The sequence below is a fragment of the Podarcis gaigeae genome (assembly GCF_964106915.1).
Source record: "Podarcis gaigeae genome assembly, chromosome: 2".
NCBI classification, from domain to species: Eukaryota; Metazoa; Chordata; class Lepidosauria; order Squamata; family Lacertidae; genus Podarcis; species Podarcis gaigeae.
In genome coordinates, this window is record NC_139679.1 from 39,324,625 (window position 1) to 39,342,249 (window position 17,625).

Genomic DNA, 17,625 nt, shown 5'->3' on the forward strand with positions numbered 1-17,625 from the left:
TGTGACAGTTTGGTGTGTCCTAATGCAGGCCTTGCCCAGCTGTAGGTTTTGATGTCCGGGAAAGGATGGCTTTGGTTCAGAGAGTCTGGGAGAAGGAAGAGAGTCAGAAAGAGTGTTGGGACATGATGAAGGATGGAGACAGAAAGCTGCTGAGGGTTGGCTCGTTTTAATGCCTGAGGAAGATCATTTAAATTGAATGCACACACCCACTCATTCACACAGGGCACAAACTGCCGGACACTTTTTCTGCGCAAATCCCACTGGACTGCACAAGAGCATGGCAGGAGAGTGTGTTTCTGCCAAACGGAGGGCACAGAATGATCAAGTTGCAGACAGTTGGCCAAAGAGGTCAAAAGTTCACAGTGCGAAGCTCAGGGAATTGTTGGAAGAAAAACAGGAAAAGATAACTCTATTCATATTCTGTGCTTCTCTTGAAGAATTTAGCAACCAATCCTGGAACAAAGTTTCTTCCTCACTGAAGCTTAAGGGAAGCATTTTGTTCAGTGTCTCCCTGCCAGCGCAGGGACATTTGCCAAGCTGTTAACAGCTCGAGACATCGCACACATGTGGGAAGGGCATTAATTCAGCTCTGTGACAAACATCTTTTTCCCTGGAACACTTCTCTGTATCAGCAGTCACTTTCAAGGGAGATTGCAAGGGTGGGCATCTGTTCAAAACACTGACCCGGCCATTTGGGCAATTGTCCAAAAGTAACTCATCTTCCATTTTTGGTTAAGATTATCCCAAAGGTTCTCTTGGATACTTCCAATTCCTATATGGATGTAAAAAAAAAAAGTTTAGTATGAAAAAAATTAAATGACACATGCAATCAACACTGGCGACATACTCCAGATCCCAGTTAAACCAAAGAATCAAAGGCCTTGTGTACGTCAACAGAAATAGTGGCACACCTGCCGTATAAACTGGCATGGTTGAACAGTCAATGCTAATCCTCAAAGGAACTTTAGTGCTTGAAGATCCTTTTCTTTTTATGGAGTTCTGGGGCCACTCCATGCTCCTAAACATGATTGCTATGCTCTGCCTCCACACTTGGAAAGAGTAATGCTTCTGAATACTAGCTGCTGGAAACCTCAGGAGGGGACAGTGCTCTTGTGTTCAGGTCCCAGAGGCATCTGATTGGCCACTATGAGAACAGGATGATGGACTATGTGGACCATTGGCCAGATCTAGCAGGGCTTTCTCACCTTCCCATGACTCCCCCTCCGCTCCAGACATGTACACGTACGTGTGTGTGTGTGTGTGTTGGAGGGTGTCAGCTGTGAAGAGGCCATACCTGTATAATAGGGAACGGTAGTTCTTTGGGCAGGCAGACTAAGGATCTTTAACAACTTCACTCAGCTGAAAATCTGCAGAATATTGTAGAGGAAAGCGAAAGCAGTTAAATTGGTTTAAAGAAGCAAATTGCATTAGATTGCAGACATCCCTTCCATCATCTTCAACTCAAGTACTTTTCCTTAACTGGGTTGCAACTCAGGCGGCTGCCCTCAAGCCAATTAATGACAATCAGTCATATTTCATTGTTTAAAACCAGAGGTTATGACACTTGGAGTCAGTGTGACAACAGAACGCTAATGGACCATTTTAACCAAAAACATCACTCATCCACCCTGCAGGACCGTTGCTGCCGCAAGATACAATTACATATTATATGGATGATAAATGACCAATTTCCATTCACTTTATTAAGTGGGGCCTTCTACCATCAAATTTGCGTCACGTCCTGACCACGCCAGTTTCAGGAAGTGTCAGTTGGTAGGCAGACGTATCGTCACTCAAGTCAATCAATTTGATTTCCTTTTGATGCAGGAGAATTCAGCCCTTAAAACTGGATACCTTCCAACAATTTATAAGCATGCCTACTCAACAACATTAAAGTCTCACATCGAACATAACTAATCTATAGAAAGCACTTTATGATAATGGAAGTAGGAACAATGTTTGTAGTATTGTAACCTAAGAAAATCCTTAATAATTGGTCTGTTGTTTTTTTAAAAGCAAACCTACTCCTCACATTTAAGTCTGTGCTTAACACCAGTGGATGCTATCAGGGATGTCTGGGGGGTGGGAAATTTTGTAAGTTTATGAAAAATTGTTTATGTAGGATCCCTAGACTAAAATTCCAAGGTTCTTTGAGGGGAAGCTGTGGCAGCTAAACCAGTTTATATTGATGATAAATATATGGCCTCAGAGTGCATGAGGCTTTTCTGCACTTTCACAAATCTACGTTTCCCAACTTTGTCCCCTTCAACAGACTAGACAGTTGGGAAATAAGTACCCATTTAAATATAAATCAGCTAGCATGGTACCAAGTGAGGTTATATTGTTCTAGCTTGCAGTTTTAGAGGGTAGGCAAAAATGGGATGATGACTCTAATTTTGCAATTATCAAGTTACATAAACTTCAAAATATTGCCTTTGGCTTTAGAACCACTTTTTAGCATCACTTACAGCACACCTATGAATGATTACCTAGTCATATGTTCCATTGATCTCAAAGGGGCTTACTGCCTTGTAAGTTTGTTTAGGATTACAGCTTTAATCAACACTCCTGCATTTGTAAATTTTGGTTTACTGTTCTGGGAAGGGCTCTCATTCTGAACATGAGATTACTGTGAGTTAAAGTGGGCAGGCTTACTAAGGGACAAACATCAGCAGGAGAGGGGAGGCATCAGTTGTTGAGAAAGAGGAATGTATATGTCTGAGGTCTCTGAATATTCTACCTTGCAACGGCAATGGAGCTGCCAGTAGAGAAGAGTTTCTATTATACGCCTGTCATTTCAGTAGACAGCAATGCCTCAGCAATAAGATAAAACCTGTCAACACACCAAAACTGCTTTGATCAGGAACAGAAGATGTCAAGTGCGTAACAGAAAAGATTCTGTCTCCCCCCCAAAGAAGTCAGCAGTTAGCTTGGCTCTGCACTGAAAAATAGAAGGGGAATGAAAGATAGAAAAGGTAAAACATGGGAGGAGGGCCAATATGAGAGAAAGAAGGAAAGAAAAATGTAAGTGGGAAGTTGTAGAGGTTTTTTTTGTGTGTTTTGATGTTTCACAGACATTAAAGTTTATTGCCAAGGTCAGCATTTCTGTTTCACGTCATATTGAGGAAGGTGGTGCATATATTGCGTTTCTGCATGCTCAAGTGGTGGAAGGGACTTATATCAGGAATAGCAGTTTGTGAAACTAGTAAGTTTCAAGTCAAAGTTGATCAAAACTCCCTTGTCTGTCTTATGAGAGCAGTGGAGAGAATGTCAGTTTCCCCCTGTGACACCGAATCACATTCAGATGTGTCACATTTACATTTGTTTTTTTAAAAAATATTTTTTATTAAAGATTTTCTTCGTTTACAAAAGCACATGCATTGTCTCTTCAGGTTGTGTTTTCTACAGATCAGTTACATTTGTTGTAAGACATTGGTGTTATATGTTGTAAGACATTGGTGTTGGGGAAAAGGAAGAGGGATGGGAGAGAGGGGGTGGTAAAGCTTATGTTCTTTTACTTAGTGTATGTGTGGGGCTTTGTGTCAGCGTCACTTGAGTAGGTTCTCTTTCTATTCGCTTGTTATGTTTCCTTGGTGGTGAGAGAGGTTGGGGTGGCCTAGGGTGTGGTTGATTTGTTTGTGCGTGGGGAGGGGGTTGTTAAGTTAGCCATATTGAATTGTTTGCTGTCGATGGGTTCGTGTTGTTGTCTTGTTGGGCTGTGTATGTGATAAAGGGGAGCCATACCGGGGTGAAGGCATCTTCTTCTACAGTGGTACCTCGGGTTAAAAACTTTATTTGTTCTGGAGGTCTGTTCCTAATCTGAAACTGTTCTTAACCTGAGGTACCGCACAATTTCTGTTCTCATCCTGAAGCAAAGTTCTTAACCTAAGGTACTATTTCTGGGTTAGCAGAGTCTGTAACCTGAAGTGTCTGTAACCCTCGGGTACCACTGTATTTGTGTCAGTTTCAGTCTATTGGTTAGCTGTTTAAGTCTGTTTCCCATACTACTTGATACCAGGGTTCCATGTTTAATCCTGACAGGTCCCTCCATTGTCTGGCTATGATGTCTCTGTCTGCTGAGAGTAGATGGGTTATGAGATCTTTATAGTGTGAGTGGGCATTGTTATTTTGGAAAATGTTCAGTAGAGTCAATTCTGGGATGTCTTCTAGTACCTGTTTAGTTGACTGCTGTCCAGAAGAGTTGGGTTTGGGGGCATTCCCACCACATGTGCCTGTGGAGGTGCATCCTCTCCAGCATTTTAGTGAGGTTCCTAGGCGCCAGTTTCCATGGTGTTAGGTACCATCTGTAAGTGAGTTTCAGAGTGAGTTCTTTTCTTTTTGCGATATGGATTTAAAGGTAGGTTTAGACTACATTCTAGTCCATTGGGTGGAGTTAATTTTGTTGTCTAGGTCGTCCTCCCACTGTTTTTTTATTGCATCTAGGGGTTTTGTGGGGCTTGGGAGCAGTGTTTTGTATATTGTGGATACCATCCCCTTGCCATGGCCTGCTGTTGTTATGAGATGATTTTAGAAGGTGGTCAAGGGCCTAGTGGCTGTTGATTTTACTACTGGATTGTTTAGGAAGGTGTGCAGTTGGTGGTGTGTTAGCCAGGGTATTTGGGTGTCCCCTAGTTTGTTTTGAATTTCTTGTGTCACTATGGGTTTGTTATTTTTGTAGAGGTCTGCTAGGCCATATAGGCCTTTGGCTTGCCAGGTTTTTATCTGGAGATTTTGTGCTGTGTGGTGGATAAGTGGGTGGTGAGCTAGTGGGATTAGTGGGGATGGGGTTGGGGTTGGGGACAGTTTGCCTGCTTCTTCCTCCCATGCTTTAAGCATGGTCTGTGTCTCTCCAAGTGTATCCATTGTTTTATCTCGTTTTCTAGAATGTATGGGATTACGTGGTGCACTTGGTTGGCGATGCAGTAGGAAATTGCTTTTCTCAGATTTCCCCCTTACAGAAAAATACAAGAATAGGAGAGATGTGAAAGAGAAGACTATAGGAGTGTATGCACAGACTAATTTTTTTGTAGCATTTAAACTGGAGAAAATCGGTAGTGTTCAATTGCTGTTCTATATCTATGCTTTACTAACAATACAATTCTGCACACGCTTTGTTATTGTTATTGTTGTTTAGTCATTTAGTCATTTCCGACTCTTCATGACCCCATGGACCAGAGCACGCCAGGCACTCCTGTCTTCCACTGCCTCACGCAGTTTGGTTAAACTCATGTTTGTAGCTTCGAGAACACTGTCCAACCATCTCGTCCTCTGCCGTCCCCTTCTCCTTGTGCCCTCAATCTTTCCCAACATCGGGGTCTTTTCCAGGGAGTATTCTCTTTTCATGAGGTGGCCAAAGTATTGGAGCCTTAGCTTCAGGATCTGTCCTTCCATGGAGAAGTCAGGGCACAGTTTTTGTGGTGTAATAAGACTTCATGGTATGCCAATACTGCCAGAGGTCTAAAAGTAGGCTCCACTTATACCTGACATTTTGGCTTAGGTCTGGTGAATTACCTCTAGTTAGTATTTAGAGGATGATTTCAACTATCTAAATACAGCACTTAGCAAAGCCACAGCGGATGCAATTATTTACAGTTGAGTTTGGGAGATGTTAGAAAACTGGATTTATATTGTGTCCTAAAAAATGTTCATTTTTCTTCTTCTTTTATGTTATTAAAATACATAATCAAGAATAAAACAAAACCATCACAGAAAACAGCTATGAAATATTGAAGCAGAAACAAAAAGGAGGCCAAAGACACCAGTAATACATTCCAGTCTTTCAATACATTCCAGAAATTATAACAAGTCTATAAACACCATTAATATGGATATCCCTTATGCTAATTCCATCTTCTGTCCTCTTCCACAGCATCCCTCACAACGAGAATCAGCCGTCACTTTCAGGTACTCTGACCTTCCCTCAACTTAGTGCCCTCCAGATGTTTTGTACTACAACTCCCATCTGCTTTAGCCAACATGGCAAATGGTCAGGGATGATGGGAATTGTACTCCAAAAATATTTGGAGGTTACTAAGTTGGGCAAGGCTGAGTAGGTGGCTCTCAAAGGCAACTGGACTTGCCCTCCATGAATCTGCCTGTCAGTGGCCCCTTGAATTTCCAGCTACAGATGAGCACAAGTGGGAGAAGACTCCTGCTTGTAGGATTTCTATAAACATGTGGTTCGCCACTGTGTGAAGCATGATGCTGGGCTAGATCAGTGTTTGATCTGATTGAGCATGCCTCTTCTTATGTTCCCACCACACCAGAACCCATTCTCAGTATGGAGGTATGCAAGAACCTGAAGGAATGATTAAAGAGTGCAGGGTGCATAGAAGCCACTCCTAGGGGCCAAAGTACATTTGGCCCTCCCAGTAACATATTTGAGGTGGTGGTGGTGGGGAGTTGATGGGCATTGCCATTCAAGTGGTGTGTGCACACTGTGTCCTGTGATCAATTATGTAGGGTGGGGCTTACCTGCCTGGGGGGGGCATATTTTATTCAGAGTGTAATTAAATAAAGAAAACTAAAGAACATTTGCTAGGGGATAAAAACGGGGTAAGAAGAGAGCAAGGAGGTGCCAGTATGAACTTGCGTCCTTCAGACTGCTTGGCCATTGGTAAACTGACAATGTGTCACCTCAAATACTAAGGGAAGGGTTATTATATTTGACTGGATGCAACTCCTGAAGACAACCTCTCATTTAAGTTTAGCCTCTCCACTTTAGCTGTCTCAATCTGTCATCCGGTAACATTTTGTTTCATGTCCAATGTTAAAAATCAGCCATTCACTAAGCTGCCACAGTGCCTAAGAGCTGACATGTCAAACATTGTGTAACTGGCAATTAACATGTCCTATTTACTTTGTTGAGGGAAACGTGTTGGAAGAAATGTTTCCCCAAGAGAATAGCTTAGTGGGAGAAGTGTGGGTTGTTACTGTGTGGTGTTGGGGCACTCAAAACCAAATTGGGCGAACTGTTGCCAGAATACAGATATAAAATGCTGACCTCGTTCTCTTAACACACCTTTTGGGAAGCAACTAACTTCCATTTTCAAATGGCTCATATGCAATGTTTTCTTTGCTTGCAGGCTGAAGGATCTTATGAGAAAATAAGAGTGAATTTGCTTAACTATAAAGAAGCATGCTTGAAAATGTTGCATGAGTCTGCGATCAGCCCAGGTAAGAAAGCAACCTTCACCATCATCAACGCACAAATAATAGTTTGCGAAGCTTGTAGAAATGTGTTGTATCCAAATCAGCAGTACATGAACCTAACGTCACTGCAAGATTTCTGCTTGTGCAGTGCAGCATTCACCCTCCCTCTTTCCCTGCAATCTATTCTAGGGGCTCCCTCAACCCTGTGAAGCAGATTTGGGGAAGGGAGAAATGAAAGTCCCATTTGCAAGTGGAAATCCTTGCATTGGTGGGATGTATTAGCTGAATACTGCCCTGTGATAGCTAAAAGATCATGCGTAGTAGGGCTTCTCACCAAAATGGATGCAAGTATAAAGAGCAAGAAATGGTCGAAATTTGGTGAGCAGGATAGGGTGAAGAATGGGTTGTATTTTATTGAATATGCTAAGACGGCATATTGCGGGATCAGAACAGCTTTTGCATCCTTTGGTGTCAAGTCACTTTCTCAGTCTCCTTCCACACCCCTGAACCACCCCTGAAAGGCCCCCATTTGGCATCTACCATCAGTTGGGTCAGGGCAATGAATGCTTCATTGGCAGTGGGGATGGGAATATTGGATATGTTGCCCTGAGAATATCCTTCTCAGGGCCTAAGGATTAAACCCTTGGTATCCTCAGTCTCTCAGAGGGAGAGGGATTTGTTATGACATGTTCTTGTTTGTTTGACAGTCAACAGTATTGTCAAAGCTGGTGCAGTGCAGACTGGGAGTGTGAGCTGGAACAGAAGTAGTTTAAATATAATCTCAAACAAGAACTTGCATAGACAAGCCACTGTTTCTTCAGCCTCAATCTTTCATTTTTAATACAGTTGTGATAATAGTACTTTTCTTCTACTACCTTAAGGTGGCTGTTTACTGAGATAATTTATGCAAATGTCTGTTTGTTGTTGTTAATATTTACTGAACTTCCTTGGGAACATCTTGTTTCATTTTCTGTCAGTCATCTTAATTCATTTCCTGCTGACATTTGGTATGAGGATGCGATCTGGCCAAGATAATAATATTTATATGTTTTCATAAAAATTACTGAGGTATTCTGTATGAATGCTATCACCATTATTTTGTTGATTATTCATTTCTAATCCTTTCAACTAACCATTTGGCCTCTTGGGAACATCTTATTATATTTGTTCTCACTCACCTACATTCATTTCCTGTTGATATATGTGGTCATGATGTAGTCAAAATGATAATCAGCCAGCTTTGTGCTTGTTTTGGTTGCTCACTTCAGTAATTTTGATGCCTTGGTTCCATTCATGCCCCCGTCCCCAAAGTTTGATTGATAAATGTTCTTGAGAACTTTGCTTGAAATCTAAATCACCATCTATATCTAGCTGAAATGCTTATCTAAGTAGCACAAGTAGCAGCTTAGCACAAGGGTGGCTGCTGGTATGCTTCACTGTAAGTCTTACGTTCAGTGCTCAAAGTGGCAGAAAAAGGAACGTAAGAGGGTTTCATTTCAAGTTTGGTCAGATTCTGTTATGTCTGTTGCAAAGAAGTGGAACTGCATCCCCTCCTGCTTTTGAGCCCTGCTTATGATCAAACTGTAAACTTCATTTAGAGGTATTAATTTAAATGCTACAAGATGTGCAGAGTTATGTATCTTATCAGTGTGGCTTGGTTTGAACACACTGCATTCCTTGGTGATCAGCTGCCTGCATCCTTTAGTGAATGTTAAAAGACTCTCCCTCTCTCTCAGGAATATACTGCAATGGGAGTTTTGATGAATTTGTTTGCTGGCCTCATTCACCTCCAGGAATAGTCTCGGTTCCCTGCCCACATTATTTACCATGGATAGAAAATGGTAAGGCAAGACTTGGAAATATATGCACATTGCAAAGCTGTAATATATATGAAAACATTTCTCTTTCCTTCTAGAGTTCTGTACTGGGTATCCTAGTCGTGCAAAGAAACTGCTAACTGAAACTCTTCAACACTGATGGCGTAGGGTAGCTTCTTAAAGAAATACTTGAATGGAATCTCTCCTGACACATACTCAGAAATCCAATTCTGCCACACTCCATACATAGTATGATGTATGGATTATGATGTACAGCCAAGGCAGAAACATGATTTCGCCAGCAGACTCCTACAGTAGTAAGGAGGAGACAATATGGGGAGGCAAGGAAGCAAGCAAGCAAGCTTTAAAGGAGCCAATGAGATCACACAAGAACGAAAGAGGGAAGGTGGCCAGATTTACTTAATCCCCCTTTGGAATCTGCAGTCCTGAATTGGTTAATTATACAATATCAATGACTGCTTCTCAACCCCAAGCACAAATAATCGAAAGCATGTAAGATGGAATTAAGTGAAATACAATCTTATCCCTTGGGTTTAAGCAGTGACAGGGGCTTTAGAAACAAGGAATTAGGAGAATTTGACAGTGTTAATCCATTGATAAATATTAAGCTTTCTACAGTTACCTCCCAAATAAACAGACATTACAAAGAGCCACATACATCCAGCCAAGTCTCCATTTTCAGGGGTCTCTAGGCAAGTGATGAAAGGATGACGGCACTAAACCATGTCTGAAAAATGAAATGTGTGGCTTGACCTTTGAGCCTGCGTCTGTTTACATTTAGGAAGTGCAAGAAACGTATACAGAATCTGCTTGGACCAAGGGATTTGGAAAAAAGTTGAAAACTCCACTGTGATCTGGGATAACCGCACTGAATGTTCTGGGGAGAGCCACTACCAGAGAAAAGTGAGTAGAGATGCCTTTTTATGGTTTAATACAGTAACCTGCTTAATCCCCTCTGGAAATCCTCTTGATCAAATTGTTTCCACTGAGTACTTCACCTGAAAATGGGTAGTCTGTGTGTTTATTTAGAAGAGAGAATTGGGTCAACTCAGGCTGGATGCTTAGGTTGAGCACATTCTTTGCCCCAACGTTTCTTGGGGGGATTTCTGACTGCTGAGCTGGTTCTAAAAGATATGAGGAGAATGAGTCAAGCCACTAGAAGAGAGAGGCACTATATAAATATAATGAGCAATAATTTTCACTTTCACCTATTCTTCCATATGGTACATACAAATTCATATGGGAATCTGCACCCATGACTATTCCAGCCACATAAAACTACTCTGAGATGTAATGAACTCTCATGAGGAATTTAGCTTTTTTTAAACACACACACACACACACACTTTCCACCTAAGAGTTACATATGGATAGGAGTTACATGCACATAATATGGAACTCTGCAAAACAATGAGTATAACCTTTAATCTAGGTCATAGATAGAGCACATCTGGGACATTTTCCAAAATGATTCACAGAATATAAGTGTGGAATGTGGGATGTAATCCACTGGGAGCAGTCAAATATAACATTCCTTGTTTTCCTAGAGTGGACATGCAAGGGGATGTTGGTCCAGCCAGTTGAACTTCCTGTTACACCTGGCTGGAGCATCCTTCCTTGCATGTGACTAGTGGGTGGGCTTGACCTTTCCAGAACTGGAAAAAGGCCAAGGCATGCTGCCACCCTCCCTCTTTTCCATCTTCCTTTCATCCTGCGAACCTCCTGGACTGAACTGCTGGCTGCCAGCCAAGCAGTCCTCCAGATCATCTCCCTTATGGGGTAAACCTGTTTGCATATGTTTGTAACTTTAAGTCTAAAGCCTGGCTTCAGGGATCACACGGATGGTAAGTAAAACTACTTTTTGTTACTTATGAATAAGATTGTGGTGTCTTTATTCTTTTAGGAGGGATTTAAAAGGGGATCTTACCAGGAACCTACAATTCAATCTGAGGCAGACTGAATTGCATAATAGTAAGAGGTTCTAATGAGCCTGCAACCAGCTTTCTGCTGTGAGTAAGAAGGGGAATATAAACTCTGCTAAGTAAAGAAGGATATTAATAAACAATATATCCTCTCCTGCCACCCTCAATGGAAGTCCCACATGGAAGTCCATTCAGGAAGAGGGAAAACAAAATGGGCAGATCATCTCTCTCTCTCTGTCTTTCCTGGCTGTACAAGCAGAATGCACTTCCATATGTACAAGAGAAGGGGGATTTCCTTTCACTGGCAGCACCTTAAGGTGTGGTGCTCTGGATGGCCTCTCTGGTCCTGGGAATTTTGAGGGAATGGGGACTACCACTGGAGAGGAGACTATCATACCTAGGTACCTTTCTAAGCTTACAAAGACAGCATAAAGGAGATCATAATTTTGCCATATTGATTGCCCTCAGCATCAGGTAACCAGAGGTTCCATTTAAGTAATGACTAATAATAGGTCATCACAAATGTCTGATAAACACATCTGGTTTCCAAAACAGTGAGGGCTTGTAGGAATGTTTAGAAAGATAGGAGAGGAGATGTTAATTAGGTATGAATCAAGACAAACAGCAATCCATGGAAAGCCCAATTGCCGATTGGCTCTAATTCAGCAGTAAAATGCAGGTTTTCCTGGGGAAAGCACCAAGACAAACAAAAAACAAAAACACACACACACCATGCTTAGACACAGAGCTTTAAAACCTGGACCTGTGCCTAAAAACATGGCACAAAATGAAGTCTGAATGAGCCCTGAGTTATGTGCTAGAGTTATCTTCTACAGATGAGATGAGAAACCTGTAGTCCTCCAGATGTTTTTCAATTACAACACCCATCATCCCTGGCCACTGAACATATGACTGGGGCTGTTGGAAGTTGATGTTCAACAAAATTTGGAGGACCACAAATTTCTAATTGCTGTTCTACAGAATTTTCTCTCCTGGCATGATCTCTTTCCCAGACTTTACATCAATTTAACTCCTTTGCGTCTCTGTTGTTTTTAGGATGAAGAACAAACATTGTGGATCTCCACCCTGTACATTTATACTGTGGGATATACTTTTTCTCTTGTTTCCCTTGTCTTAGCACTTTTCGTACTGATGCTGCTCAGGTCAGTATAATCTATCTTTCAGTAAAACATGGTGTTCTGGAGTTACCCAGTGGTACATTTTCCAGTTGCCAGGAGCTGGGATTTGGGCCTGGGTTTGCATTATAATCTAACATTAAATGATGGCTGGTGTCATCCTGGACAAAATGAGAGAAACTTCCCTCTTCCCAGATCAATCAAAGGATCCGCTCACCTAATAATAATGCCGAAGTTGCCCTGGTCATACCACACCTATGAGACCATGAAATCTGTACAGTTTTAATTGCATTGTGTATCATGGCAGCTGAGAGGGATAGAGTGGTGATCAGATGTTATCAGTGGGTCACCTGTTACCTGAGCATTATAAAAGAAGGCAAAAGATTGCATAATGTAAGTAGGCCCTTGTGCAAGAAATAAACTAGATATTGACTAACAAGCTTCCAAATCTAATGTTTCCTTCACAAAAGTATTGCAACAAATGAGCAACGCCCACAGGAGAGAATAAATTAATTGGACATTATTCCTATTAATGCTTGCCTGCCTACTGATTCTCCCCTGAAAATGTTCACACAAGCAGTTTCTAACCCTCCCCAGAGAAGCAGTTGTGCTCCAAAACTGGAGATGAACCCAGCTAGTGTGGAGATGGCAGATGTGGGTGGGAATCTTTGTAGCCAGCATGAGTTAAGCATCCACCTTCTGCTGATCTTCTCCTGTAAGTGTTCCACTAGTCTCAGCACTCCCATTCTTAGCAAATTATTGGCTGGGATGAGAGATGTCGTTCCACCCTAAGCAGTGTTTGTCTTTTTCTGCTGCAACATGAGGCCATCTAATAGCAATGGCAGCAGTGAGGTCCTCTTGCTCATCAGCCCTATAGGAGGGACACACACACACATTTTTATTTAGGAGCAGGCATCCCCAGCTCTGCAGTTCTCTGCAGAGAGTATATGTTGTAAACCACACATACCACACCAACTTTCCCACTGCCTCTTTTCCTTTCTTGCTTCACAGAAAATGAGCAACAGAGATGGGAACTCCTATACTCTTGGTTGTCAGGTGTGCTCAGCCCAGTGTGGGATAAGACAGAAATTATGCTACTGGCACAATCTGCAGGCCTAGCTGACCCAAGTGTCCTTAGCACCCATAGCCACTAAGCCCCCACCAGTAAGGAAGAACATTTACAGCAGGGCAAGAACATGCTGTTATTCACATCAGAATAAAACCAGCTTCAGTGGATTCTTAAGAGGATGCTTCTCTTCTTCCACAGGAAACTGCACTGCACAAGGAACTACATCCATATGAATCTGTTCATTGCGTTCATCTTGCGAGCCGCAGGAGTTCTCATCAAAGACAGAACAACCCACAGCACTTATGTATTTCTTTATGTGGACTCTGAAAAGCCAAGTGATCTAAATGGATGGATATCATTCTCAAGTCCAGAGGTACGGCATTGTTAAAAGCAAGTGGGTGGAAGAAAGAGCATCTAATGATACCTGGAGTTTCTATGTGTTCATGGCTGAATTCTGTAGCTGCAAAGCTTGCTAGAAAAATGTTGTTGATTGAACTCATTCAAAGCGTTGCATTTCATGCTGAACATCCTTTGCTAGCAAGTTTCAAGCTCTGCATACTTTCCTTTGTACGACGGTAACTGGCACACAAGTATGAAAATAGCTAGAAAATTCATTCGTTTATTTATTTATTCATAAAGCTTATAGACTGATTATTATTTTTACAAAAAAAGCTAAAGTGGTATGCCAGTTAAAAAGCAGATAAAACAAGATATCTTAAAACAAGGTAAATGGCAAATTAAAACAACTGGAGGAACAAAAGATGGATATGTCCGGAAGATTTACACAGGTGTACGCTGTCTTCCTCAGATGGCCTGCAGCCAGCACATACCACTCGCAATAGAGATGCATTTAAGGCACAATTATACCACTTTGACAGCCATGGATTGCAGGTAGTTTTTAGGAGAGCCCTTTATGCTCCTCGCAGAGCTACAATTGCTAGAGTAGTTTAACAATCAAGCCTTCTTCCCATAGACTTCTGAGAACTTTGAGATTGTACTTTGGCTAATTTGACCCTGTTGGACTCTTGGGCCTTTGCATTGCTCATGCAGCAGAGACCAAGTTAGCAGCTTGTTTCGTTTGAAGGCTAGCTTGGCAGTGCAGAAGGAAGGTATCTGGGCCCTGCTGCTAGTGTCCTCCATTTGAGAACCACCCAGCAACAGAGCTTTGTAGTCATTAACATTTAACAAAACTGCTTTAGAAGAATAGAGCTTTTCAAATATTCATTTTGACTGACAAGTATCTGACTTGCTTAACAAAAATTCCACATATCTGTATGTACCAAGCTGTATTTTGATAATTGGTAGTACCAAGTTTTACTTTGCTGTTGACGGTTGTTCAATATTAACTTTTCTTCTCACTATCTCATTTCCACAGAAGTTGTTCCTGTGCAGGATGGCTCAGCTTTTGATGCATTATGTTGTTGGGGCAAATTTCTTCTGGATTTTAGTGGAAGGGATTTACCTCCATAGATTATTGGTAGCCACTGTGCTCTCTGAGAAACATCTGCTGTTGAGATACATCTTCATTGGATGGGGTAAATATGCAGATGTTTTTTTCCAGCAGCGCTTATAGTCCACTGTTTCAGGATTGGTTAGCATCAATCTAAAACCCATGTCATCAAGGCAGCTGCAGCCACGAAGGCCATGTCTATATTGAAGATAAGCCACCCCTCTCTACTGCCCTGCAGTCACAACTGCCCTGGGCCACCTTGGGAGGAAAGGCAATATATAAAAGTACAATAAACTGAATAAATAATAATCGCCATCTGAGAAATGATCCAAACCCTGCCCTGCATTTTGACATCAGATTATTATAAGCATACTCTTCTTTTAACTTTGTTCTTGCTTTTAGCTGCTCAGAGACTGTCCTTGGATAAAGAGGGTTACAAAAATGTATGACTGAATCAACAAGAGAAAAAAGTTGATGTGATCATACCTTTGCCTTGTACACAAATTAGTAATATTCCCTCCCATCCCTATATTCTAGCTACTCCATTGTCATTTAGTTCACATGCACAACAACTGTTACATATTGCCCATTGTAAAGTCACATTGTCCCTGCATCTCAATTTTCCCTAGGTTTTCCAGTCCTGTTTGTGGCTTCCTGGGGAGTAACAAAATACCAACTGGAGTATGAGGGGTAAGTGTCTGTTTCCAAATGTTCCTCTGGCTTGGTTTGTTGCTTCAGTTTCTGCCAAGACAATAGAAGGCATGGCCTGCTGGTTTAAATAAAGGACTTCGGATGGATACAGACAAACATTTTGATCTGTGGTGGTCATTTGTAAACAGGCTGTGGAGATGGTGATCTATAGTATATAGCCAGATAGTGATGGTGACTTTGCTAAAACACATACACACACCAAAGCACCACCAGTTTCTGATTTTCTAATCCCCCTATTATTGATGTTTATAAGGACATAGTAAGATCAGTATTGTGAATGGTATAGGAAAGCTTAGCTGATGTGAGCCTGATCAGAGCTTGAACAAGAGGCCACTGAGAACTTGATACAAGCTGCTCTGAGCTTTTGAAAGAAAGAGTGGGATGTAAGTATAATTAATAAATAGACCTCATGCCACACCCTGTTGGTCCCTAATGCTAAACCAAAGGAATTAAGTGAAGTTAACCTGGCGTTTAGATGCACCTAGTGGAACACAAATGAGTCATCATCATTTGCTTCCATAGGTATCAGTTGCTTAAGCTTCCATTAGCAAGCTCATTATAAAAATAAGAAATTGCATTACAACCCACTACGGCCACGACCATTAGAATAATGGTCTTGTGTTATGGGAAAATGCATGCCTTGGGATTACTTGCTTAGGAATGGATTATTGTTGACAATTGATTTTGAAAAATGTAATCTTGATGAGTAATCTGATTAGTCCTCTTGGCAAAAAAAAGCAACCAGGTTCACAGGTCCTATCCAAATCTATTTAAAAATAATGTGGCTTGCCATTTGTGCTTATGTGAGCTGACAGAATAATTTTGACTTACTTCCTAGATGCTGGGCAACACATCACAACATGGCATTCTGGTGGATCATTCGAGGGCCCATTTTATTTTCCATTGTTGTAAGCATCATGGCATAAATTTGATTAATACTTTATACAGTTGTGGTGGTATGTTTCTGTTACATTATTTACAAGGGGAGACATCTCCTGGTGCACAGCAGGGAGAGACTGACTTGGGCCCTTTCCATGATTTGTGTCTCTCTGTATTTTACAAAATAAAGACACGGGACTAACCCTAAATAATTTAAAGCTAGGATTGATTGAACAAAAATGGCTGTGGAAGGCACAAGGCAGGACAGGGATTAAAGGTGGGGGAGAAGTTTGCATTAAACTGTGAACTGACTTAATCTGCACTTTCTGAAGCAATATATGGACTGAAATCAGCTTCAAAATTCAGAAGATCAGAAAAATGAGAACCAGAGAGTGTCCCAGAGAAGGATATGAGCAAGATAGTCTTGGGAACATGAACAGACAAATGCTTTTGCATTTATATTTTAAAAAGAGAGATTACATGCTATGATACCCATTCAAATACATGAGAGCATGTAAACATGTCTGCAGGTATTATGTGTGTGTGATACGTAAGATATTGGCAAGGGTACTTGTCCTTGGTGTTCTTTTCCATCCACTACTGATGCTCCCTGTTCCAGCAACCATTAATAAAGATCAAAGGTATCTGGGATCAAAAGCCTGACCTAAAGAAAGGGGTGGGGACAGAATGAGCTAAGAGAAATGGCAGGAAAAATTGTCTAAATGTGATGGGTAGAAAATCTCTAGAAACAATGTCTTTACACATTAAGAGGCTGCAATACTAAATATATTTACCTCAGAGTAAGCTCAACTGAATTCAATAGGACTTACTTCTGAGTAAACACGGTTAAGATTGTGCTGTGAATTGTTGCTTGTGGTTAATTTCTTGTGATTGCCCCATTGCTAGCCAAATAATGTTCATTGCATTTACTGAAACTAACCAAGAGGTGTGTTTCTTTGAAGGTTAACTTCTGCATCTTTCTAAAAATTGTGAAGCTGCTACTTTCCAAACTTAAAGCCCAGCAAATGAGCTTTCGTGATTATAAATTCAGGTAAATATTACATTCTCAGATTTGTACTTATCTACTTAGCCTTCTACAGTACCTTTTAAACTGGAAGAAGAATCCACTGATTATGTTCCAGTTCATTCTAAACAAGAATTTCCTGCATATCTATTTTTCTTTGTTACATGTGCTGGAGAGAGAGGTTTGGACAAGATTCTAACTATCTTGGCAGAGTTGCACAATGGCTGATTGCACCAGGCACTTTTATGCTTGGTTACGGTACATCTTACCATGGAGAGCCTCATACTTAGGCTAGAATATATCACAGTCATGTTGTTTTGCACATTGGTGAATATTTTACTTACAAAGTTTCAATAGTAGTCAGAGAACATGTCTTTATTGTTATGAGTTGAGAGGCAGACCCTTCATAATCTCTACAATCAGTGAAGGGTTAGAATTTGAGCA

At 41.2% G+C, this 17,625-nt stretch overlaps 1 protein-coding gene and 1 long non-coding RNA gene across 6 annotated transcripts in view; one reads left to right on the forward strand and one right to left on the reverse strand.

The window, feature by feature from the left end:
- The window catches only part of GLP2R (glucagon like peptide 2 receptor), a 38,916-nt gene that overhangs the window by 14,640 nt on the left and 6,651 nt on the right, over positions 1–17,625 (forward strand). For 4 of the 5 annotated variants that reach the window (XM_083725882.1, XM_083725885.1, XM_083725881.1 and 1 more), the window contains 9 exons: positions 7,086–7,176; positions 8,889–8,993; positions 9,772–9,893; positions 11,969–12,075; positions 13,316–13,490; positions 14,493–14,652; positions 15,197–15,257; positions 16,117–16,186; positions 17,120–17,208. In XM_083725882.1, the coding sequence (XP_083582008.1) occupies positions 7,086–7,176; positions 8,889–8,993; positions 9,772–9,893; positions 11,969–12,075; positions 13,316–13,490; positions 14,493–14,652; positions 15,197–15,257; positions 16,117–16,186; positions 17,120–17,208 (980 nt within the window). Of the gene's footprint in view, positions 1–2,885; positions 3,025–7,085; positions 7,177–8,888; positions 8,994–9,771; positions 9,894–11,968; positions 12,076–13,315; positions 13,491–14,492; positions 14,653–15,196; positions 15,258–16,116; positions 16,187–17,119; positions 17,209–17,625 lie in introns of those variants that run through there. The other variant, XM_083725884.1, reaches the window with a different exon arrangement.
- Positions 148–10,995, reverse strand: LOC310838517. The gene is made up of 3 exons (XR_014561008.1): positions 9,989–10,995; positions 1,295–2,941; positions 148–772 (listed from the first exon to the last, which is right to left on the reverse strand). It is a non-coding gene; the product is annotated as an uncharacterized lncRNA (long non-coding RNA).